We start from the raw sequence: 26,092 nt of genomic DNA, 5'->3' as shown, positions 1-26,092 counted from the left end.
AAACTTGTAACAGACACTGCTCAAAAGAAGAGCAAGGCACTGACGCAGTGTTAATACAGAATATTTAGCACTGGTCCAATCTGGACATGACCCAAAATAACTAGTAACAGAGGAAATATCACAATAGTACCAATGAAAAAATTACACATTTTTGAAGATGACACGACATTTTATTGAATGATGAGAACCTTGTAAGGATGAACATTTGGTATTTGATAACCCTGTAACACAGTTTACACAAGCTTGTCTCCAGTTAAATAAGAATCCATGCTCAGCTACAACATTCACCAAAAGACAAACCAATGTCAGACTTAGCACGTTAGAATGAACTTCATGCAGTCATGGGTTACCACTGATACAACTAAGCATTAAAGCTTCAAATCCATAGCTGTCGTATGATCTGTGCTTTCTCCTGCGTCTAGCCGTTGATGGTGAAACAAGTTACATGCATTTCAACAGAAATTCGATACATGAAAAACATTTTTTCATCTTTTTTTGGAATGTAAAAAAGTGCAGCTTTCCACAGGTGACTCTTTACAAAAATTCTGCATCTTTTTCTCCCTACAGGTTCCCAGGTTTGAATAGTGTTGAAGAGTAATATTAAAAATAAAAACAAAAGCTTGGCTTTGCTTGCACAAGACATTAGCCACTAGTGATTTTGGTGGATAACAGCCAAGAACAGAATACTACATCACTCATCAGTCTGCAGGCCACAGTTAGGAAAAAACCCTAAACCAGAAAACTGTGAGAAGAGCATAATGCTACTGCTTTACATTTAGAAGCTGCCTAAATATTTTGTAAACCATGACAGTGATGAGCATCTCATCAAACTACTTGCATGTCATCATATAGTAGTAAATTTGGCTATTGTGTCACGCACTAAACATGATGGCTTGCTGTTTGTCTTTGGCTGATAAGGTTTTGACACCTTAATTGCTGAAGTACAAAACTGTCTATGGCAAATTAGGTTTAGATTTATTTACATAACTGTGTCAACATTTCTCAATATTACATTCTGTGCACTTAAGCGTAAGATTTTGTTTACATCACTGACAGCTCTTATGTGATATTTCATGATGTATTTAGTGCATATTTGGCAGATTAAGCCAACAGTAGTCTTGGATTTACCCTGTAAATGGGGCGTCTCAATCGTAAAGCCTAAGAATAAGGCTTAAGGCTAAATACTAGTCCAAAATTACAAAAGCTTTAAAGCTATAGTACAGGCACAAGATGGTGATTACAACAACTGGTCAGAACACCTGTTTCGGGGTCATAACTAAATTTTACAGTGCAAGAGTGACTCATGTCACTTTTATAGACCTGTGATTCAAACATAATCACAGTGGAAAGTTAGGATTGTCCTATAAGAATAGCCAGAGAAATTTCAGCCTAGTGTACTATATAAAAGAACGGCTTAGAAGACACACAATATATGCATTACGTTTGGCTTCAAAGTATGCAGGTTGTTCTGTGAGCGTGTGAAACCACTGAATATGACCACTGATGACTTCCAGGAATGCGTAACTCTGCCATCCTCATTTTCATAAAAGGCTTTGTACAGGTGATCGGTTCTTTGAGCCTTCATGCTTTGTATGAAGACCTCTTTCGTTCCACAGAAAATGAGTGCTCTTGACAAAAACATCTACTTCCTGTGTTGCTTCAGTCCATCTTCACAATGCTAAGGTCACTTTTGTGCACTGGCAAAAGAAAAGGAGAGATGATGAGTGAGGAACCTAACATTTCAGCATGGTCAGCAAAATGGTTGAATATATTAAAGTAGCCAATATCACATCTCATTTTTTTAACCACATAATGTGTATTTAAACTTTTCATTCATTCGTTGTAAACAACTTGTATATAAATAAATGATCTGCTTATTTGTGGCAAAGCTTTTTTTCTATTCACCGCAGCCGAGATAGCAGCCAAAATATTTAAGAAAACCCAAAGTGAAGTGCTGTCTAACTAAGAAGAAGCAGCCAGATTAGCCTGTGATTCTCTCTTTTTTCTGAATGTTTGCCCAGTTCTCTCTGCAGTTGTTAGTCACGACCAGTTCCTACTCACTGAGCTCTCTTGGACATCCAACCACAGATGGCAGCAGCATCACTGGGTTTCAACTTGTGTCATAACGTGTGTCACTCTTAGCCAGTGGCTCAGTCTAGCCAAACCCGCACATCTGCCCAGCCCAGTTTAATTATTGTCTAATTGCTGTCATGAACAGACGTTTCTGCAGCAGACTTTATGCAAATAAAACAGCACAACTGCAATGTGCACTGGATACGACTGATAAGATTAGGTATTGATCAACAAATGTTAGTGTAATCACAGCTGAACTCTGGCTGGCTGTTGGCAATCTAACCTAGCAGACCCCGTTTAACTGTTTCATCCAAAACTAAGCTGACTGGACAGCCCAGGTACTGCAAGACTTGCCCTCATGAAATTAGTCCATCGGATAAACTGGACAAGCAGTTTGAGAGTAATAAAATAGATATGTACTAAGTTTATTATAAATGCATTTCTGACTCACAGCATTCATAATCAGAAAAGTCAAACCTGCAAGTTTTTTCTGTTTTATGATTAGGTTGGCGAGATATGACAGATAAATGGGATTACAGGAAAGTCATTTGGTACGTATCTAAGGTCACCATTTCTACCTACAAATAATGGATCTCAGTACGTACACAATAGTGCCATTAGTCCTAAGAGTCTTAAGTGGAGCATAATACAACCCCATTTGAAATGTGTTGCTGGCATCAAATATATGTTTTAAAAAACAATAAAATGTCTCCGTTTCAACATTTGATATGTTGTCTTTGTACTATTTTCATTTAAATATTTAGTTTAAATTATTTGCACATTTTGTTTTTATTTACAGTTTGTCACAGTGTCCCAACTTTTTTGGAAATGCGGTTGTAATTCTTTAATGACATAATGGCTAAGAAAATGGTAGAGATGCTTTTGGCTCAACTAATTGTTAAAAATGTCCTTGTTGTCTTTAATGTAAAAAATCTATAATGCAAGACATTGACAATTCAGCATTTAAACAATGGTTATATGAATAAATGTGTAAAATATAGAGTTTACCAGTTTGGCTGAGTTCCACAGGGCCCTCTACACCAGGCTGGGGCCACTGATGAGAGGAGAAGTTGTAAGCTTCCTGTTCTTGGGGGCTCTCCTTGGGAACAGTGGGCTCTCTTGGACCAGCGTGGGGCAAGCGTGAGCTGTGCATGATGTGAGCATCAAGCATTTCCAGCAGCAGGTCATACAGAGGCACCACCTTCTTCATCTTCATGCAATGCAGGTGGTCCATACCTTTGTTACTAAAGTGAGAAAAGACTGTTTATATGAAGACAGTCTAGATCAGAAAAACTGGCTAAACTGATTAAAGCCTGCATAACTACTGATACTGACAGTAGTAAAGAAATACAAGGAAATCAAGGAGATTCATTATGAAGACCCCTGGAGGTTAAACTGCGTAACTGATTAATCAGATCATCCATCCATTTTCCGCTTCTCCGTCAGGGTCGCGGGGTAATCAGATCATATGAAAAGTATATACAATATCTGACTATACTGACTTACACTGTATGTACAGTGTACAAGCCACAGTAACTTAAAAATAAGATGATAAAGCAGGGAGATAGTGGTGAGTAATGCATTTATCCATATAAAACACAAAGGTTTGACTAAACGTCTGCAGTAATAGTGTACAACTATCTGATTCTTCATTTGCTCCTGATTAGTATTAAAACCTGCAGAGTTTTATTGCAAGCCTAATATATCCACTAGATCTCACACAAAGATGCTCACGAAAGCTTGATTCACTCATTCAGGTGTACAAGTAGAAGTTCAGCAGTTTAAGTAAGTAATTAAAGACTTGTAAAATGTAAGCCACTGTTATCAATAAGATAATAAAGCACTTTCTCTAGACTATAAAGCAATGGGATATTCTGTAGCAAACTCTTAGATTAACCTTGATGTCAATAGACATGTTGTTTTGTGTTGCTACTGGGCAAAAAAAAAAAAATGTAACTGGGCAATAACACCAGAATCATCACAATACATTTATTCTTATCATTTAATATAACTTGCCTCTATTCATTACATACACCTAAAAGCTCAATTTTACTTATAAGATGATGTCTCATGGCTTTTTACTCCCAATTACTAACATGTAATGCACTAGCTAAATCCTCTAATTGTTCCTGGTTCTGGTTTGTACAATTATGTGTGAAAGGCAAGATTTCTTCCAATTCACAGTCAAGCAAGTTAAATGTACATATCACTTCTCAGCATACAGAAGAAAGAATTGCTCAAAATCCAAGCCTCAACAGAACATTCAATAGCACAAAAACACCTCAAACGTGCATCATCAATCAACAAAATGTTATCATTATTATTATCAGTAACTCAATTTTTCCCCAGACCTGGTATCTAAATTTCCACCTACTGAGAAGATGTGCAAGGGGCTGTACCTTAAATGGCGTATGTGTGAGAGCAGCATGAGCAGGTGTGCAAGGCGTGCAGAGCGCTGCTGAAAGCTCAAGCCCGTCTTAGAGATGGCCCACACCAGCGCATCAGTCACTGAGTCCAGCAGCTGCAGCAGTTTGGTCCTGCTCTGCAGCTCCTCTCCTGCTTCGGCCGAACTCAGACACATATCTGCAATAGCACACAGCCACATGGCCAGTTACACCACAGTCACATCCCTACTCCTAAAAAAGATTTGAAAAGGCCAAGCATTTGCCAAGTAAACAGAACATATGTTTTTTTGTTTATTCTAAAACTATCTAGTGAGAGAAAGTAATGAAAAACAAAGAGATCTTCATAATCTCACTGTGAAGCACAGAACAATACAAGAGACATAGATAAAGGTTTAGGGGAATCAGAGAAAAAAAATAGGATCTCGCTACGACAAACAACAGTATCAAAACACCGCCTGTTACTTATACATTTTAAGTGAAATTGATATATGTGCTGAGAAAGTCTCAAAGCAAGCATGTTGTTCTCAATAGACATTTACAGCGTGTGAGTGATTCTCTGGCCAACACTCCCTTCAATTAAAGACAGGATTCCAGTAAAACTTCTGAAAGATCTATGGGCCTTGATCAAAGACCACTTGTTACAGGGATGTGGAAGAGGGCCAGATTCAAGAGAACGCTGCGATCCCAAACACACATATGTGCACTTACACACACATACACAAACACAATGAAGGGATGGATAAATCGATAAATAAATAAATGTTGGAGTAATCACATGCAAATTCTGCATTTTAGAATACTTTGAGATATCGATGAAGCTACACCATGTTATACAGGGTAAGTCAAAAGTCACAGGACACCGTTATATTTTATTTTTTATGCTGTCTCAAGCCTCCACGATGCGGTGCTGAAGGTGGTGTTTGTTGTGGATTTTCTCAGTGTACACAATTTGTTTGAGATGACCCCAGAGATAATAAAATAAAAAGTGTCCTGTGACTTTTGACTCACCCTGTATATAAGGACTACACATAGGCACACTTACTAGAGTTGAGGAGGATCATGGCCTTGAGGCAGACATACTCCTCTCGCTGTAGATTCAGCTCTCTGAATCGGGATGTGGCCGCCACCAGCATGTCAAAAATCTCCACGAAGCCTTGCACACAACTGCCCTCATCCCTGCCCAGCAACAAAGTATCATTAGTTTTATAGAGCTTTACTTGATACCAAATATGACTATAATCCTAGAACCTCACTGCTTTTAGGACTACAAATTTTGTGAAATGTTAAAAACCAATTCTAAACACATGAAGCAATCATGCTCACACATTTAAAGGGGGAGTACAAAAGGAGCAAACAGAAAAGTTCTAGACCATTGAGAAGATTGGGCTTGGTACTTTGCCCCCCTGAAAAAATTCATCAGTGAATAATCCAACACCATTCTTCAATGGAAATCTTCAATTTCACCTTCCACAGTGCATAAGATCATCAAAAGATTCAGGGAATCGAGACAAATCGCATTCATAAAGAGCAACACCAAAAAAAAAAGCATTACCACAAAACCACCTGTGACCTTTAACCCTTAGACAGCATTGCATTTTAAAAAAAACATTGTCATGACATATCCTGTCCTGGATGTCTCAAAATGAATGGAGTACTTTAATAAACAGTGCTCAGTAAGCACTGCTCGTTACTATGCATTCATGCACAGCAGACATCCAGAACCACAGCTGATTTATTTTAGCTCAAGCTCATCTGAAATATGTACTGTAGTCTAACGAGTCAACCTTTTAGACTGTTTATGAAAATAATGGACATCTTGTTCTCCAGGCCAAAGACGAAAAGACCATCAAGATTGTTGCCGGTGTAAAGCTCAAAAGCCAGGGTCTGTCATGGTATGGGGAAGTGCCCTGGCATGAGTAACCTGCACATCTGCAAAACCACCATTAACACTTAACATTTGCATTCACCTTGGAGCAATACATGATGCTTTGATGCTGCCCATACTTATTTTACTATAACAATGCATTCTGCAACAATATGGCTATGTGATCAGAGTGAGAGAGCTAGAATGACCTGCCTACTGTCCAGACCTCTCTTCTCCTGAAAACATGTACCCCATATGATGAACATGTATCCCTAATGATTAATATGTGTCACTACAAGGCAAGGAGATGTAACACATGCTCCCATCCCAAATTTTTGGAACATGCTGCAGCTATCAAATTTAGAGTTCATGGCATGTGAGTCATAGCACATCATTAACTGAGAACAGGAAAGGAGTAGGGCATAGAACAACATTAATGTCATAAAGTCCCATTACTCTGGGAAATAGCATTCAGGCTGCTTTATTGTGAGAAAATGCATTATTTACGCTGTAAAAATAACAAAGGCTCCCTTCGGCAATACTTAAAACTGGCTAGTAATGACTGCAGCAGAATTTAATCAGATCTACTAAATTACTGGTGTGAATAAGGTAGAGAGCATTACTTTTCCCTGTGCTCTTTCACAAGCCACTGAGTCAAACTACTGGAGTAAAGATAGAAGGTTTGTCAAATTTAGGGTCAAAGCACGGTCAAAAGCAGCAAGCCTTACTAGTGGAATGTGAAGAAATCAGCATGTGGCACAGAATGAAAATTGTGCATGTGAAGTCTGATGTGCTGGCCATTTGACACATCCTTTAAAATCACACGATGCTTGACAATCAGCAATCAGCTTAACTGGTGAGCCAGATCTATAGTTAACTGCCAAGTTCTATATTCTAAAGTTTTATATTTATCACTAATTATCAGCCTAAGTTCAATCTAGCCTTAGTTCAGTGGACCTCAGTAGCTCCTAAAAGCTGTCACGCTTCTACAACCTTCTCTATAATACTGCACACCCATGTGTGATTTCCTCACATCTCCAAGCTCCACTATTACAGCTGCTCTCTTCATTTTCAGTGGGTGTATCTCAAACAATTGCCTATTGCCTCTTACAATTCAAAGACATTTCTCAACTTAAATGATAAACAAACCTATTCAAATAGGAACTGTCGTTCATTGGAAATGGAACCAAATTAACACTGAGCTTCATTCACCAACCATTCTTAAGAAGAAATTTCTTCTTAAAACCCACTTACACAGTTTTTGCTAAGACACACTCAAGATTACAAAGGTGCCAACAATTCTTCAGTCTAAGAACTTTTCTTAGGACCTTTCTCAACAAAACATTTAAGAAGACTTAGGAAGATATTGGTGAATGAGGCTCATTGTTTTAAACAATAATATTGGAGGAATAGTTGTTTATTTGCTGGTTAATGCGTAATGGTTAATCAACCACAATTCATGTACTGCTGAACTTAGAACAATGAACAAACATATAGACGAAACAGATATGAGCCTTAATGTAGGATAAACAAATAGCGCTGTACCTGCTGAGAATGAGATCAGGGGAGAAGATGAGCTTTCCAGGATGATTAACAGACCTCCACATCAGCCCCAACATCAACACCTCTAACCAACAGCACTCTAACAGGTGGACCTGGTCAAAGAGACTGAGCTCGATGAAACCTGCACACACAAAAACAGTGTTAGAAAGCACATACTTACACTATACACCCAAATGTTTGTTATCAAAATTTACTCTGAAATCAAGGGTATTAACAGGAAGTTTGCCTGCTTTTGCTGCAGTAACAGCCTCTATTCTTCTGGGAAGGCTTTACATTAGATGTTTGAACACTGCTGTGAGGATATGATTTGGAGATGGCACCATTACCATATAACAGTACCAAACCAGTACAGCAGAAAATGCTGGACTGGGTACAAGAGAGAAAAATAATGAATCCAATCCAACCTTAATACAACTGTAACTGCAAACCCCACAGCTACATTGTGTATTGTGATGTTAGCTATGTATTTCTTCCTGTTCGAGTAGCTGCAACATGAGCTCCAACTTTTAGATCTTTCTCTAGCTCATCTTAAGTGAAGTGCTTTAGTTAAAAGAAGAAAAGCTGGACTCAACAATGCAAATACTAAAGTATTCATCCATTAATGAGCTTATTTGATGATGCTCCATCAACGGTATTAATATAATAACACATTCTTGTTAAAAGGTGATTAAAAAATGGACTTCCAACTCCTAACCCTACTAGTGCCTTTTTCCATCAGCCTCAGCACAATGTGCCTTCATACCTCCTAGAAAACGATTATTTATATTGTTAGTTACAAAGCAAAGAGCAGCACGCTATGCTTCAGTGAACAAAAACAGGAACAACACCCACATCTTAATCAGCTACCACCTCAAATTTATCAGTTCCACAAGAAGAACACTTCTGAACTGGCAACAACTTTAGCAAATTTAGCAGTGAACAGACAGAACTGTGAATGAAATAATGATTCAGCTAAATACATAAATCCCAGTGCACCCCCCAAAATTACAAAATGATTTTCAAACATTTTCACAACTTCATTTAGTTTGCCACCAGGGATTCAAAGGCTTTATTTAGCTTTTGTTTGCAGTAATAAAATATAAAAACAACATGGATGAGTCTCATTGCTTGTTGAGAAGCAGAATGTTTTCATGTGCTACCATTAAGTTCTAATAGCTTCTTCCAGTTATTTAGGTGTTTATTAAAAACAAGCATGTGAAATCAAGCATTTCACAGCTAGTTGTACTGTGTATGACTACGTATGTGACAAATAAAACTTTGAAAAATAGCACACATAAATATATATACACACCAGGGATCTTCTTGGCCCAGCTGATCATGTGGACGAGCTCTTTGTCAGCCAGCTTTGTGAGTGCCATCATGACATTAGCCTCAGTAAAGGGTTTCTTCATGTCCTTCATCAGATAAATGTCTGGCGGTTCTGCATCCATAATCCGGCCTATGAGCTCCTCTGGGCTCAGTGTCGCAGTAAAAACTTCTTTTACCCTAATGGGTGGCAAGCCTCTCCGCTCTGCCTGTCTCTGGCTACCCGTTACTGCTCTTGTAGGGAAACGTGTCGCTCTCCTTGACTGTGGGCCTCCACGACTGTAACTGCTACGGTCTCGCCGCATACCTAAAACACAGACACACACACACACACAAAGGATCAACTTACACTAAGTACACACTAACACTGCTAATTCAGTGGCAAACCCTGACTATTAGAGGTAGGTCTTCAATACAGGCCATAAATGTCAATTTGTGCTAGTGCACATATGGGACTCTTGTTGTACGTCAGCATAAAGCTTTTGGCCATTGTAGATCAAAAACTAATTATACCAGTAGTTAGTCTGATATGTTAGGCCTTCAATTTAGCTTGTGAAGTCCTCACCAACGGAATAGCTCAACTGGCTCTATCTGTATAGACACCACAAAGAAAATCTATCCCGATTGGATCCTTTTCCGTTGCAGTGTCAAGAATTTTTTTTTTCAACCAAAACTTAACAATGAACTAAAAGTGTTACTACAAAACCTAACAATGAATTAACAGTACTACTACAACACCTGCAAACTTATTAAACAGCTTGAGAATTAACCCTGATGTATATAAAATCATTGCATATGCAGTGATGGAAAGGTTTAATTCAGCTGTGAGCTAAGTATTTATTTTTCTGCTGTGAGTAAGCCACCTCAGATATTCACACATCCATCCACACAGCTAAAAAAAATAACAATAAACAGTAACAATAAACAAAAAACAACAGTAAAACAAAACATGAAAGTACATTCATTTTACAAAATATGCAGATTTTCATGTTTTATTTGTGTGTGTGTGCAGAGGTGTGATGAGTAATCACAAGAATAATCAAACGATTACCATATCACCCTACATATACTAGATTTGTATCACTTTATTAAATCAGCTGACACAGCTGACAATGTCCAGAACAGCACTTGGAACTTGGTAGACAATAGCATTGTATGAGAATACAGAGAAATGGATGGACAGAAAAACAAATAGAGACAGACAGACAGACAGACAGACAGACAGACAGACAAACAGACAGAGAAAGAGAATGGCAATTACCACACTTCATCATTCCCACTTCGTAACACTTGCGAAGCCTGCAGGCCTGGCAGCTCTTGCGTCTGTTCTTATCAATGGTGCACTGGTTGGTTGCAGGGCAGATGTAGTCATTGTGGCCTTATCAAGAGACAAAATATGCGTGAACAGCAACTAATAGCACTCAATCATTCAGATAATCTTAACCTCACAACTGGGGCAGCATGTGCCTGTGTAAATTTGAAGGGGCATACATTTAAGTTCAAAACAGGACATAACAGACTAAATACATAATATACAAGTCCAAAAGTTTGCAGACACCTGCTTATCCAATGTTTTCTTTAAAGTCAATGCTATTAATAGGGAGTCTGTCCACTCATTTGTTCTCGTCTGGGAAGTCTTTACACTAAATTTTAGAACACTGCTGTGAGGATCTGACTGCACTCAGTGATAACAATTAATATTGGATGGTTAGTTCTGGATCACAAAGACCACTCTAATTCATTGCAGAGGTATATCAGAGAACACAGTACCACTGGGGCGCCCCCAGATGGTCAGATCTTTTGCTTAATCCCTTTGTGTTGTGAGTTAGGATGGAGCAAATATCAGTACCATCTGGGGGCCCGTGAGGACCAGTCTGAGACCCATTGATGCTCTAACCATCTCATTCTACTTTTTTATGGAAATAATACCATCTGTATGTGCACCTGAACACATCAGCAGCAGATGTACCTTAAAGTACATCAGGAGCGTCTCAATAGTTTTGGACATAAAACGTAAGGGAGCAAAACAGATGCAACTGAGGTCATCTAAGACAACACACTTAAAAAGACAATAACAGCAACTAATAGCATTATTGGCTCTGGTTTAACTCTAAAGGAAGAACAACATGCTGCGCTTCTAAAATCCCTTGAGGCTAGAAACCACCTCAAGTTCCCAGACAGGAGACAGGAGGGTCTCATTAAAATGGCTGTAATGCGAAGACATATTAGGACAATGAGTTAATCACGTGTCCAGTGTGTCTCTGTGTGTTAGCAAGTGCTTTTTTCTACTTTTAAAACATTCACATAGTGTCCTGATCAGAAGAATAGGATGAGTGAAGTACTGAAGCCACTAGGTCACAATGACAAAGTTAAACACGCCAGATAAACCCTTCAGAGTTGGAGGGGGCACTCAGTAAACAAAGCAGAGCACAGCGTACTTGCAACAATAAAAGGGTCATTTACACCATAAGCACTAATGTAAGTAAAAGCATGTTTATGTGCAAGCTTTTGTGTGTTTTCATGTTATGAGTTCTCTTGGGGGAGTTGTTACCTTGGATACTCCTTTTGAAGAAGGCTTTGCATCCCTCGCAGGACCAGACGCCGTAGTGGTAACCAGAGGCATAGTCACTGCATACAGCGCAGAAGTGCATGTCTGTTTTACTCTCTACGGAGCTAAAGCTCTCCCCACATTCCAATGACCTTTTCCCTATTGGTTTGCTGGAGCAGAGGGAGAGCACAAATCATGTCATCAGACACAAGATACAGTTTGTATTTTTCTATTAAAGCAATCGCTGCAGATGTATCCAAGACTAGAGATGCAAGTAATTGACCAATAAACAATTGTCTGACCAATTCTATTGGTTGAAAAAAATTTATTTCATTTTCAATAAATACTAGTTCTTACTAAATTAGGCAGGTTTATCAATTAAGCTGAGGAATTTTTTTGTTTTTTGTTTTTTTTTAAAATTGTAAGCATGAGGGAGCAACAGGCTTCTGGGACCGCTTATGAGAGGAACACATCACAAGAAAAAATTCACAAGCAATTCGACAGACTACTATTTCAATGTGTTCTCTAGAGAATGTGTGAGAAAGCACTGCAATGTGAGGAAACCAGACAAGAGTGTGTGAAACTATAGGGAAGGACATGGTGGATGGCAGTGGCTGGCAATGCCATTTGTGTTTGTCTACATGTGAGTGGTAAATGTATCTTTGAAGCTTTAGAAAATAGAACTTTCAGTAGCCCATCATTATATTTCAGTCATTTTGTCCACTTCATGAACTTATTTCATGAACTTTTTCATTAAAAGGAAGCCGCCAGTCCCTCAGATAAAAATGTGTGTTTAATATGGTTTGGAGCCATTTACTTGACGCCTGGCCCGATCTATCAGTACTGAGGTCCATACTAGGAACACTCTTCCGATATGTCAGTGCATTAATACAGAATGATTACAGAAGTTGATGTGTGTGCACACACAGTATGCATGCAAAAGGTTTGCCAGACCCTGGTCAAATGACATGTCTTGTTGATTTTTTAAGCAAAAATAACTTAACATATCCTTTCTAGAGATGCACAGTTTCCTACACCATTAATGTTTATTTGCTGAATTCAACATATTGGGGAAATATCTAAAATGAAGCCTGGGTAAACCCCCCCCCCCCCCCCAATATGTTAAACTCAGTATACAGAGACTAAAATTTGCAGAAATGTGTCATATTTGTTTGTTCCCTGTAGATGACCACTTTAGAAAATCAACAAAACATGTCATTTGGCCAGAGGTTTTCAAACATTTGCATTTGACTGCAGGTTTGTGTATAGCAACCAATTTACACTGGCTTCAAATATAGCTCAGCCAGCCAGTTTTACATCTGGAAGTTTCTGTTGTTTAACTGATATTTTAATGGCATGTATCCTTAATTGTAGGCTTCCTTGTCAGCAACTGCCCGCTGACTAATGACAGTCAGTTATCAGTCAAAAGAAACAGCCAAAATTTGTGTCCTTAGCCAAGACATATTTGGTATCTGAAGTTTGCTTTTTTTAGTTTTGCAGTAGTTACAAGGCTAATGCAACTAACGTAATGCAAGCTTATACTTCAAAAAATAGCACTGGGCAAATTGCATACCTAAATCATCAGTTTCTTATGAGGTTTTCTGACACTGTATGACATAAAATTCACACATCGATATGTCCTCATGTCTGTGTTAGTCAATACATACATGATCTGTGCAAGGTGAAACATACGAAATGTGACATAGCCAAAAATCAGAAGATGTTTCAGAGGCAAGTCGATAACACTTGAACCTTGCTACAATAACACTAACTTTGTAGCAGCTCTTTCCCGGTTCAGATCTTACCTGACTGATTGCTATCAGTTCATGAGTGTAAATGGCAAATCCTCTGTTAGTACAAAAGAAAATTATGGTGTTCCACAATGCTCTGCTTTAGGACCTCTATTATTGACATTCACATTATATATGTTACCACTGGGTACCGTTATCAGTAAACAGCATCAATTTCAACTGCTACGCTGATGATACACAATTGTATATATCAACCAAACCAGATGATAAACCTCAACTTTAATGAGACTTAGGACTGCGTAAAGGACATAAAAAATGGATGTTGCGTAATTTTCTACTACTCAGCTCATAACAGCATATGAAACGGTTGCCCAATCACGGTCCCATCCTGGTTCTGATCCAACATCCTTGTTGCTTATATCTAGATGTCCCTGTAGGCCTTCATTACCTGAATCAGGTGTGTTAGATTAGAGCTGGAACTAAACACTGCATGGTGGTAGACCTATAGGACCAGGACTGGGCACCCCTGGCATATGTTGTCATGACAGATCTGCCATGACATGCTTTTGGCATGTTTATGTCAATATTATGTAGCAGGGTTTATGTATAGTGTTACCAGCAAGTCATTACATTACATTTTGAAGATTAATGAAAACATGAATGTTGTCTTTTAAATGATTTAATGAATTTCTGTTTTGATTTCAGGTTAGCTTTAAGTAAACTGTTGGCAGGTAAATTCAAGTTAATGTGGTCAGCAGTACCCGTTCTCCTCAGTTGTGTAGGGGGTCAGATCTTGCCAGGATCCACTGCTGAGCTGGTTCTGCTGGGTGTGGGTCTGCGAGCAGTGAAGGGTCAGTGGGGACACGTAGCTGTGAGAAGGCCAGAGGAGGGTAGGGCTGAGAGATTGCCTCACTGAGGGGCAGTCAGAGAGGGGTGTGCTATTGTAGCCCAGTATACTGGGACTGTAAAAAGGCAAGGTGGTGAAGTCATGGCCAAGATCCGTGTAGGGCGAGGGGATGCAGATGGGGTGGCCTTCCATGGGCAGGACGGGGGAAGAGGAGGAATTAAACATAGGGGAGAGCACTCGGCCCCCTGCTTTGCTGGAGTCCGCCTCCTGCTGCAGGGGGGCATCTCCCTCCGGAGATTCAGACATGGCAAAAGCATTCAGGCCAGGTGTAGAACTGTCACATCATCAACGTGGGACATCAGGATCAGGGAGACCAGGAAAATTAATCAGCAATCAGAAATGTGAGGTTTCAGAAGCAGTCAGACTGAACGGAGGATTAATGCATCTCCATCAGGGCACCTTTCATATACACTGAAGAAATAAAAAGAAGATAAGTGAAAGATAGATACAGTTGTTGATTTTCTACATGTAGTTGACAGATCCTCTGCAGAAAATACACTTTTGCACATTTCAATGCATAAATACTAAATTAATTTGCTGAATTTACCATACTGGATAACACACATAATTTGTGGCCTGTGCAAAAGTTACAGCATATTTAATATTTTCTATTCACTTTTTTTCTAACATGTTAAACTCAGCAAATAAACAGAAACTGTACAATAACATTGGCAGAAAAAGATTTAATACAATATTTAAGTTTGCTTCAATATCCAAATTTAACACTACTGATACCTGGAGTTTGATATTAACACTGGAACAATATTTTTAACACCAAAAATATTTAATCAAACATCATATATTTCTACAGACTGCAATAATAACCAGAATTAAAGTAAGAGTTGACATTAATAGATTACTTACATTGTTTATACAATCAATCAGAAACCTAGACTTTGGAAGAAGCATGTTTACTTGTTCACTGATGCTGATAAAGATATTGAAACCTGATAGTAAATGACAGAATTTGATCTTTGATCAATACTTGGTAGCTCTGAAGCAATTTGGTCAATACCAGCAGGTCTAAACTATATGGACAAAATGTAATACCGTTATATTAAGAAACATGCAAGTTCTCCATGTGACATTTTTTACATCTGGATTATTTTGACCACAATTTGTTGGATAATGCCTTGATTCAAAACACTGACAGAGTACTCACAGTGAAAAAACAATGCATTCAGTATCTTAATATTACAGCAGGTATGAACAACAATGTATCCCTGGGTTAATAACTGTTCAAAGTCTGTTCTTAAAGTAGACTGACTGGGTGACAAGCTCAGACAACAAACAACTCAAGTACGAAAAAACAACAACAACAGAGCCAGAGACCAGCACCAAACAAGATAATCCTAGATTTACACAATTAATGAATCTTGTGCTTTTTACAAAGCACAAATTTCTTCTACAAACACAAAAGGTACAAACTGTTTCACATCAGTAATGAGAATGGCTGTACGACTGCGTAAATCCCTTCCACAAGACTACAATAAAATAACACTGAAAAGTGCCAGGCACTGAACTTTTTGCTGACTGTTGGCAGTTGCAGGCACAGGGACCGTTAATCCAAGTTTTATGAGTTTCATTCTAGCTCTTAGGAAAATGTATTTTTGAAATGTCCTTCTGTGTGCACTATTTCTGTTGTTGTACTTTGCCAATAAAACAAAATGCTCTAATTATTCTATGCTACTTCACAGATTTATTTCAAAGTATTTTTTAAATATTTAAAAGTAGCAACTAGAAGTAAAAAGAAGCAGAAACTACTTTGCAGCTCTACTTACCAGCACATCACTGTTAATAACTGGAGAGAGGATCTACAGGATCAACCAAAGCTAAACTGACCTGAGTCTGCCAAGGACTTTTGAACCCTTAACAGAGCTCAGTGAGTTGCCTGGCTGAAAGAGTTCTAGTATTCAGTTTCATATTCAATATGTCACAGAGGGAGGTCAACACTGAAAGCAATTTCCTGTGAAATGCTTTCAAATGCAAGTACACTTGCGAGGAAACTGAGCCATGCCAGACAAAGCACACTATGAAAAAAACTCTCTACAGCATGACCTAAGAGGTATATCTACAGTTGGTCAATGAATCCATCATTACACACTCAATCACTTTCACCGGCCTCTTATCCTGGCCATGGCCACGGACTGATCATCTCTGCAGATTGAAAAGGTTTTGGTGTTCCAGTCAAATCATTGTAAGTCAAAATAAGTTAACACATCTTCTACAGAGAGCATACGTAACGCACAATTACTGTGTTTTTTTTGTAATATATTGAGAAAAAAACTACTTGTTTGACTTTTTTTTTCCTTATCTTCACTTCAAAAATCAACAAAACATTTCAGACTTTATGACTGTAAATTGGTTAATCACTACTATTTCTCCAATAAAAATTACAGAATATAGAAATTATGCTACTGCTGAGTACATCTGCTGCATAAACGTATTCAGCAGTGGCATTTATGGTTGTTTTTTTTTTTTTGTTTTTTAATATTGAAAGTCCCCCGAAGATGACTACTTACAAGAAAAACTAAAATAATAAATTATTTTTTACTACCTAAAAATACTATTAGCAGCTTAGATAATGTGTGTGTATTTATTTGAATCAAGTAAATTCAATGTGTTACATTTCTCAGTGCAGATCCATTGAAATGCAGGGCTTCTTTAAAGTATTTTCTACAAGCTCCAATAACCATGTCTTGCAACCCGGCAAAGAGTCATACAGCCAGTATGAACTATGGATGCATTGACATAGAAACTGTGGGCGGGTGACAAAATCCAATATTTTTCATATACATAACTGCTGGTGCCAGGACCAATACACACATTTTATAAAATGTATTAATTCAGAGCAGATCCACTTGGATTAGCCTTACAGAGAAATGTAATATTTATTTGTATAGGGTAACAATTTCAGTAAAATCAATATAATACAGATATTTTGGAGAAGCCTAGTCATTATGCTCATTTGGAGTATGACAAACATGTCTAATATAAATATCAGTCAAATCTAAACATCTGTTGGATGCCGATAAATATTTTTATTTAATTACCATGAATTATGAATGTCAGTACGACTATGTAAAAATGTCTGAACCTACTGAAGGTTCCGTAGAGTTTGAAGGGTTGATACCTGTCTATTTACTTCACAACTCTTTTGTCGTTTTACATACTAACTGAATGAGGAAATTAAATGGATATAAAAAGAAGAGAAGGTTAGTTTCAGATAGAGGAAACTCCTGGCCAGTGGTGCATACCAGAAACAAAAGCCCAAGGCCACGGTGCTATCCCCCACTCCAGCTTCCCTCACTCCCTCTTTTCTGAGGCGGAAAAAGGATAAGGGAGAGGCAGAGAGGGAAACCATTCCCTTAAGAGGAGGAGTGGGAACCAGACCTACAGCACTTCCATCTCTGATGAGAAAGGTGTGTCACATTCCGAAAAAAAAAACAAAAAACCTTACACCCAATATAGCTCAGCACACTCTGAAACAAGTGCCTGAAATGTGTAAGCATTAACAATATTAATAGGGTTATAAAAATGCATCAGTGCATCTATCTGAAGGTTTTGCAATGCACTCAGTATTTTCCCAAAGAACTCTAAAAGAACAGAATCATTGGGAGGACAGAGACTCAAAAAATGAACGTATTTTATAGTACGACCACAAAAGCAGGACAAAATACAGAGGACTTACTGTCACTCATTCCACCCCTGATTGCTCAGTATTACAGAGTTCAGTCAGGACTGTTTTCTGATTCTAAGTGATAACTGGAGAGAGTTGTTATTAACCCCTAAAATCCCAAGCTCATTACATACTAAGGCTTATTATTCAGTAACTACAAGGACTTCAATGTAAAAGTGACAGAGCTATTCTTAGATTAGAAAAGTACGTAATAAAACATTGGGCCATTTAAGAGGTGAAGGCAAAAATGAGCCAAAATATGACTTTTCAGACATTTTTGGAACAGAATAAGGGCTTTTTTGTTTGCAAATCATTGTCGAAACATACTCCCCAAAAACCAGGGACATCTCAGCGTAGTCATCTTCAGCTCAGACAGTGATAACAAGCACCGTGCCTACCGCATGTCAGCATCTTGCACAACTGGCACATGACACTGGCAATGGACAATACAGAGAGCGAAAAGGCAAATGCTGACATGTAATAAGTAAAATGAAAACATGGTAATAACAATAAAAAACAATAAAATATCCAATAAGAAAATAATACCCACAAGCAAAGAAATCAGTTACCCATCAAACTTTCATTACTTGTACACACTGGTTAATTACAAAAACATGTAAGTAACGTTATAATAAGATTTTATGGATTAGCCAACATTCATCATTTGACAGATGATACACCACAAAGACAAATCAGCACAAAATAATCGACCTTCGGGCTGTTTTTGGTGACAGGACACCCCCACAAATCAAGTAACTAGTGTTCCATGGCAAAGGGAATCTGTATGATGTCCAAAGAACAGTAACAAATCAAGACATTTTAGGGCAATGTGGACACCATGGCTTACAGTCTTTAATCTACGCCATTGCAATCTCCTTTCAGACTGTTCTGAAGGAGGCTGTACATAATATGGCACCTCTAGCATAAAGTACATTTGGTCCAAAGGTTTATAGCTACTCTGTCTGCATCACAGTTCTCAATTACTGCGTGCTATGCAGGCAACAGTTAGGCTTCAGCAATGAATCTGCCCGTCACATGAAATCTGCCGACAGATTGAGCATTTAGCCTGGCACTTTACCTTTTGGCTGTTTAACTGCGCGTCCTCTCCGTGAGCAACTAACACCAGCAGGATTTTCTCTGAAGCTACAGACTGAGGTGGAGTTAAAAAGTAAAATCAAAATCAGTTCGTGTGAAAAAGAGGGCATTCCAGGTGAACCTGTTTGAGGAACCTGACATTTTATCTGTACACAGTGTCTTACTGATTCAACCTGCTATGTCCGCAACATGCCTCAGAAAGACTGACCGTGAGACAGGACTGTGGTAATGTGGCTATAAAAATGTTAAAATTATACCAACAGTTTATGGCATCATGTAAACTACATACAAGGAAGTACAAGATAACACGTGTGCATGCATTTCAGTGTTCTTATTGACTTTTTTAATAATAAATAGCTAGAATGTTTTGGTGGTTGCACATCTTTGTCTTCTTGATGGTTTTTGTACCATAGTACAGCAGTATTCGTTCCTTTCAGGAACCCTGTTTTTATGATAGTCTTAACTGGCATCATATCTTTGGTTCCCCCTAAGTAGACCCTTCTGCTGCAGAGACAGCACACTGAGCATGAAAGGCTAGCACTGCAACCTTCAGTGAGAGCAGCAAAGTCCTCAGAACAAAGACTAAAACAACTCATGGTATCATAATGTGCTACTTTGGTGAGACCTCGTGAAAGCACAGTTACATTGTGTACCTAAAAAACGCACAGTGCTGAATGTTTGACTAAAAACCATAAACGATATTTCAAAGTGTGCGCGATAACAACATCACGCGTGTTGGATATCGTGATAGCCAATTACTGAACTGTCAACAAACAGATGTCAGCTATATCCACAACTCTAACTTGAACAAATACAGACAAACTTCTAAACGAGCATAGCAACACCGTCTGCCTACCTGTTGCGTCGGATTCAATGACATTAACAGCTCTTCACAGTGACACGGGGAAAGACTTTGTCCCCAAACTGACTTCACTTGTTCTCTCCCACCGCGGACTGCTCCACGTGTCAGCGCCCTTCGGTACACAGGGTGACTGAGAGGAAAACAACGAGAGGAAAGCCAGCCTGCCTTAAAGTCCATCTGTTCCCAAGTGCCTGTGCTTTTGTACTAAAGCTCAGCACTGCAGGCTGACTGACTGACTGACTGACACAGTCTCTCAGTCTCTCCGCCTCTCGCTTTCTCTTGATCATATTAGCGCTCCTACTTATCCTGCAGTGCGTCACGCCATTAACCCCGCCCACTAGAGTCACCTCCGACCTTTCCCGCCAAACCATCACCAGGCTAAGCAGATGACAGAGAGAGAGAGAGAGAGAGAGTGAGTGAGTGAGTGAGTGAGTGAGTGAGTGAGTGTCCGTCCTTTGAAGGCCTGAGTAGCTGAAGTTACTGACTTTGACCATGTAGCAGGACAGAAAGAAAGAATAAGACCGAGCGTTTCTCCCTTTAGACGTTCAAAAGCAGAAACACCCAGACACAAGAACGCTAATACCAAACACTAATAGAAACAGTAGCACTAATGCTAATGCTAAGAGCTAATACACGGTCAAAAGTAACAGATCGAACTTACTTGATTTAAATGTTTACATCATTTGCGCATTAACACAAGATATCACATCGGTTTTGCATTGACATTTAATTACTTTTGGCAACAATTGTGTCCATGTGATTTACTTTGTTCATGTGGAAACAATATACACTTTTCAGGGATTTTTCACAATTATGATTCAGTCATGTAAGCAAGAGGCAGCATATTCATGGGTATTAAACGCTTCAGAGATTTGATTCCTCTCACCACCGCTGAGAACATTTCTGACCCGGTAAGTTTCTCTTTCACATCAAACTACTCCGAAAGTTTACATGTCAGCGGTTAATACTGACCACTCGCACTGAACACCAATTCTAAGCATGAAGATATTAACACTGAACACCAATACTGAGCATGAATAAATATATTAATAGTAAACATCAATACTGAACTCTAATATTAATGCTAAACACCTATATTGAACACTAGTCCTTAACACTAATACTGAACACTAATCTGATATGCTAATACTAATGCTAAACAGTACTGGACACTACTATTAATTAACACATATATATATATATATATATATATATATATATATATATATATATATATATACACACATATATTGCTGCTGTCGGAACATTTCCTCCGGGTTCTCCGGTTTCCTCCCACAGTCCAGAGACATGCAGTTAAGCCAAGTGGACATGCTACATTGCCCCTAGTGTATAGTGTATGTCTGTCTGTCTGCCCTGTGATGGACTGGCGACCTGTCCAGGGTGTATCCTGCCTTCCGCCCAATGACAGCTGGGATAGGCTCCAGCACCGCCTGTCTTCACACGCATATGAACTTGAGTGACATCCCATTCTTAATCCATAGGATTTATATGTTGTTGGCCCACCCTTTGCAGCTATAACATCTTAAACTCTTCTGCTAAGGCTTTCCACATGGTTTAAGAGTGTGTTTATGGGAATTCTTGACCATTCTTCCAGAAGTGCATTTGCGAGGTCAGACTCTGATGTTGGATGAGAAGGCCTGGTGCACAGTCTCCGCTCTAATTCATCCCAAAGGTGTTCTATTGGGTTGAGGTCAAGACTCTGTGCAGCCCAGTCAAGTTCTTCTACAACAAACTTGCTCATCCATGTCTTTATGCTTTGTGCACTGGTGCACAGTCATGTTGGAACAAGAAGGAGCCGTCCCCAAACAAAGTTGGGAGCATGAAATTGTCCAAAACCTCTTGTTCTGCTGAACTATAGTGTATATGAAGATTGTGCAAGGAGTGGCGAAGTAGCGCGCTATTTTTTGTAGTTAGCTACAAATATTTGTAGCTAGTAGCTGTAGCCGCTGCAGTTTTATGAAATGTAGCTAGTAGCTGTAGTGCCTACAATTTTGCTACAGTTTCGCTACAGGCTTCATTCAATCTGAGCAAAACTTGAACCATAGAGTGCAGTCCTGTCTGAGCCACGGAGCTCGAGCAAATGGGCACACGTGCACCCCACATGCTGAAACCATCCATCCATCCATCCACCCATCCATTCTCTAAGCCGTTTCTCCGTCAGGGTCGCGGGACGTGCTGAAACCAGTGATTTATAAATGTAAATTCATATAAAGTCCATTCATCTTCAAATAATGGATTCATTTCGTTCTCTGTGTTGCTGTATGATCAACAGTCTGTGCGTCAGTCTTCAGCGTTAAAGGTTGGTGTCATGCAGTTTTGCATTAACTCCAAAAATCTAGTTCTGCTGTGGAGCTGCAGCAGCTCTGCAGTAGTGCAGAGATTACGCAGGCCTGATTCTCAACCCAAACAGTCATAGTCACTGATGAGAATTTTGAGGCTAAGGTGTTGATGAAGTTTAATAAAGACTCTGAATGTGCATGTGAGTACACACACCGATCAGACATAACATTATGACTGCCGCCTTATTTCTACACTCATTTTTAAACACTGTGTCCACTCACAGTCCACTATATTAAACGCACCTGCATTGTCGATGTAAAAAGAGAGATGACATTTCTTGCTGTACAGTATGAGCTAAACATCCTGTAGTCCTTCATCAGTGGTCACAGGACACTGTTGCCTGGACATTTTTGGTTGGTGGACTATTCTCAGTCCAACAGTGACACTGAGATGTTTAAAAACTCCAGCAGCACTGCTGTGTCTGATCCAGTCAGATCAGTGCAACACACACTAACACACCACCACCATGTCAGTGTTACTGCAGTGCTGAGAATGATCCAGCACCCAAATAGAACCTGCTCTGTGAGATTCCATGAGGGTCCTGACCACTGAAGAGCAGGGCAAAAGGGGGCTAACAAAGTATGCAGAGAAACAGATGGACTACAGTCTGTAATTGTAGAACTACAAAGTGCCCCTATATAGTAAGTGGAGCTGAGAAAATGGACAATGTAGAAACAAGGTCATAATGTTATGCCTGATCGATGTAGCTTGCTGAAATGTTTTAATTGGCGCAGTTTTATTTCAGCAGTAGACAAACTGCGAAAAATTCTCTGGTTTGTATTTGGTTGTTGTTGTTGATTTTTGTTAGGAAAAACCTGTAATGATTGACTTTGCATTTAGTCTTAATTTTTGTTGGATATCACGCCTTTGGGTGTGTAAGTTTGATTGCTGGTTACACTTTTTGGTGATCTTATATGTCGTATAATCGCATCTTATAGATCATATATTTGCAGCTTTTCAGTTGTATGTTTCTTTCTGGCACAGGATTAAATGCAGCGTCTTGTTCACACTATCAGTTGAGCTTATTGGTGTGTCAAGTGAAGATTAACAAACAAACATTCTGACAATCGGGCTCTGAAAGTAGCTAAAAAGTAGCCACTACTCTTTCTGGAAAAGTAGCTAAATTGTAGCTAGCTACAAATTTTGAGAATGACAAATATTTCAGTAGCTATCCCAAACCTGATATTGTGTATAGGGGCAGAATTATGTTAGAATATGAGAACATCACTTCAGAATACTGAGCACCATGTTTTGCAGACTGAATAACTCCCACATCCCACACTCCCATTGCATTATGATGACTAATCTGATAAAAAGTCTGCTGCTTACTGGAATAAAATGTAGAAGCATTTCAGAAACTGTACTTAGAGTTCAAACTCATAAAATAATTTTATTCAGTGATCCAGATTAATGCAAGGTTTAAAGCAAGTCCTCTTTGCTGTAAGCCTTTGGACCTGTTTGCTAGTTTGTTGATTTTTTTGTTTGTTTGTTTTGTTTTTGTTTTTTTTTTATAGTGGTGCCAAACTAGAAATTGCTTTGTTATACCGAAGCCAAGAACAAAGACAAAAAGACACTCAAGATTGCAAATGGAGGATAAACATCTAAATTAGCCAAATGAACGAGGTGTTGGCCTCTCCAAAGCCTCAGTTCTAAGCACCTTGGGGCTGATTTGAGGAAGTGAATGATTGCAAATTGTGCCCCTCTTGTGGGCTAAAGATGTGCTGTAATGGCACAGTAAATGCGGCTGGGCAGAATGTGCACTGCAGGAGAGCTGAGCTCATCACAGCTGCAGAGATGAGCTGCTGGCTGTCTCTCAGCCTGTCTCTCTACTATTGCATTGAAGATGTCCAATAAGTAGGCTTCTGCCTGCTGGGATGATTATTCTCGTTATCTGTATATCTCCCAAGGCTTGGGCTTTTAGAGCTCAGCAAATACACTAGTGGTGATTACCAGCAGCTTTCTTAACCACAGAGGCTGTGCTCCTGGATGTTGAGTATCAGCTAAGGTGTAATCACTGCTGAGGCTTCTGGAGACTCCAGGCCAATAAGAGAACATATCTGACACAGTGGAGATTACAGCCAGTACTGGACATCAAAGGTCTGAGTCACTGAATGACAATTCAGCGCTAATTCAAAAACAGTAACATTTTATTATTGCAGTTTTCGTTGTGCAGAGTAAGTGAAACAGTAGCCACTCTACAACAATGTAAGCTTTGATTATCTGTTTGTGTTGAAATGCTGGGCCTGGGCATGGCTCTCTCACGGCCACCTGTTTTTGGAGCTTTGCAAAGAAAAGAAAAGCAAATTTTAGCATTCCACTGAGTCGGTTTCAAACCTCAAGTGGCAAAAGAGCATCCCGGAAGCACATTTAGCTCTTTCATGAATGAGCCACTGTTCCACATAAGACAACACAAGTAACTACTCACCCAAGTAATAGAAACCACTGCCTGAATGGTTTTCTGCATCTGTATATACAACAGTGCAAGTCACTTAACTGCAATGGCAAGTCAAGTCAAGTCAAGAGGCTTTTATTGTCATCCCATCTATGTACAAGTACACAGTGGAGTGAAATAACGTTCCTCCAGGAACAACACGGTGCAGCAAGGAACAAAAAGTACAAAGTGCAAACGTGCAGACATAGTGTGCAAAAAAATTAAGCTGAAAACAATGTAATAAATACGATAAATTAAACAGACATTAGACACAGTAAACAGACATTAGACACAGTAAACAGACAGGACAGTGCAGCACCAGAACAGCACACATTTCTGGACATGAGGTAGTGGAATATGGTGCAAAGATATTAAACATGCTGTGATGTGTGAGTTACGCAGTCAGATAACATACATAAACACAGCAGTTGTTGAGGTAGTAAAAGTTGAGTAAACAGTGTAAACACAGTGTTGGCAGCAATGTTTCAGATAGTGCAAGTAGAGCATCAAAAGAGGTTTGTGTGTGTGTGTGTGTGTGTGTGTGTGTGTGTGTGTGTGTGTGTGTGTGTGTGTGTGTGTGTGTGTGTGAGTGTAGAGTATGCGTGTGAGGGGGGCTTTCAGATCAGTTCTTTTGAGTTTAAAAACCTGATCGCTTCAGGAAAAAACTGCTGCAGAGTCTGGCAGTGATGGCACGGATGCTCTGGTACCTTCTGTCAGACGGCAGCAATGAGAAAAGTCTGTGTGAGGGATGGATGGAGTCGTCCACAATGCTGGTGGCTTTGCTGATGCAGCGTGTGGTGTAGATGTCCATGATAGGGGGAGAGAGACCCCAATGATCCAGCTGTCTTCACTATGCTGTAGGGTCTTGCGGTCAGAGGCAGTGCAATTCCCAAACCAGGCAATGATGCACTCCACAGTCCCCCTGTAGAACATGGTGAGGATGGGAGGGGGGAGATGAGCATTCTTCAGTCTCCGCAGGAAGTAGAGGTGCTGCTGGGCTCTCTTGGCTATGGAGTTGGTGTTGAGGGACCAGGTGAGGTTCTCTGTAATATGGACACCGAGGAACTTGGTACTCCTGACACTTTCCACAGCAGAGCCAGTGATGTTAAGTGGGGGGTGGTCAACCACCATCTCCTTAGTTTTGTCCACATTCAGAGACAGCTTTTTGGTTCTGCACCAGTCTGTTAGCCGCTGCACCTCCTCTCTGTACGTTGACTCATCATTCTTGCTGATCAGACCCACCACAGT

The 26,092-nt window shown here is 39.4% G+C and overlaps 1 protein-coding gene across 1 annotated transcript; it reads right to left on the bottom strand.

Moving 5' to 3' along the window:
• Positions 1-148: 148 nt before the first annotated feature.
• Positions 149-20,311, bottom strand: esr2a (estrogen receptor 2a). Its single transcript, XM_017684025.2, has 10 exons — positions 20,047-20,311; positions 14,271-14,827; positions 11,762-11,928; positions 10,472-10,588; positions 9,197-9,517; positions 7,888-8,026; positions 5,521-5,654; positions 4,473-4,656; positions 3,082-3,317; positions 149-1,697 (listed from the first exon to the last, which is right to left on the bottom strand). Exons 2-10 carry the CDS (start codon positions 14,660-14,662, stop codon positions 1,660-1,662), a joined length of 1,728 nt encoding a protein of 575 aa, XP_017539514.1. The 5' UTR covers positions 14,663-14,827; positions 20,047-20,311; the 3' UTR covers positions 149-1,659.
• Between the last annotated feature and the right edge of the window lie 5,781 nt (positions 20,312-26,092).

Source organism: Pygocentrus nattereri, chromosome 4 (assembly GCF_015220715.1).
Source record: "Pygocentrus nattereri isolate fPygNat1 chromosome 4, fPygNat1.pri, whole genome shotgun sequence".
Classification (NCBI taxonomy): domain Eukaryota; kingdom Metazoa; phylum Chordata; class Actinopteri; order Characiformes; family Serrasalmidae; genus Pygocentrus; species Pygocentrus nattereri.
This window is presented reverse-complemented; position numbering and strand designations above follow the sequence as displayed.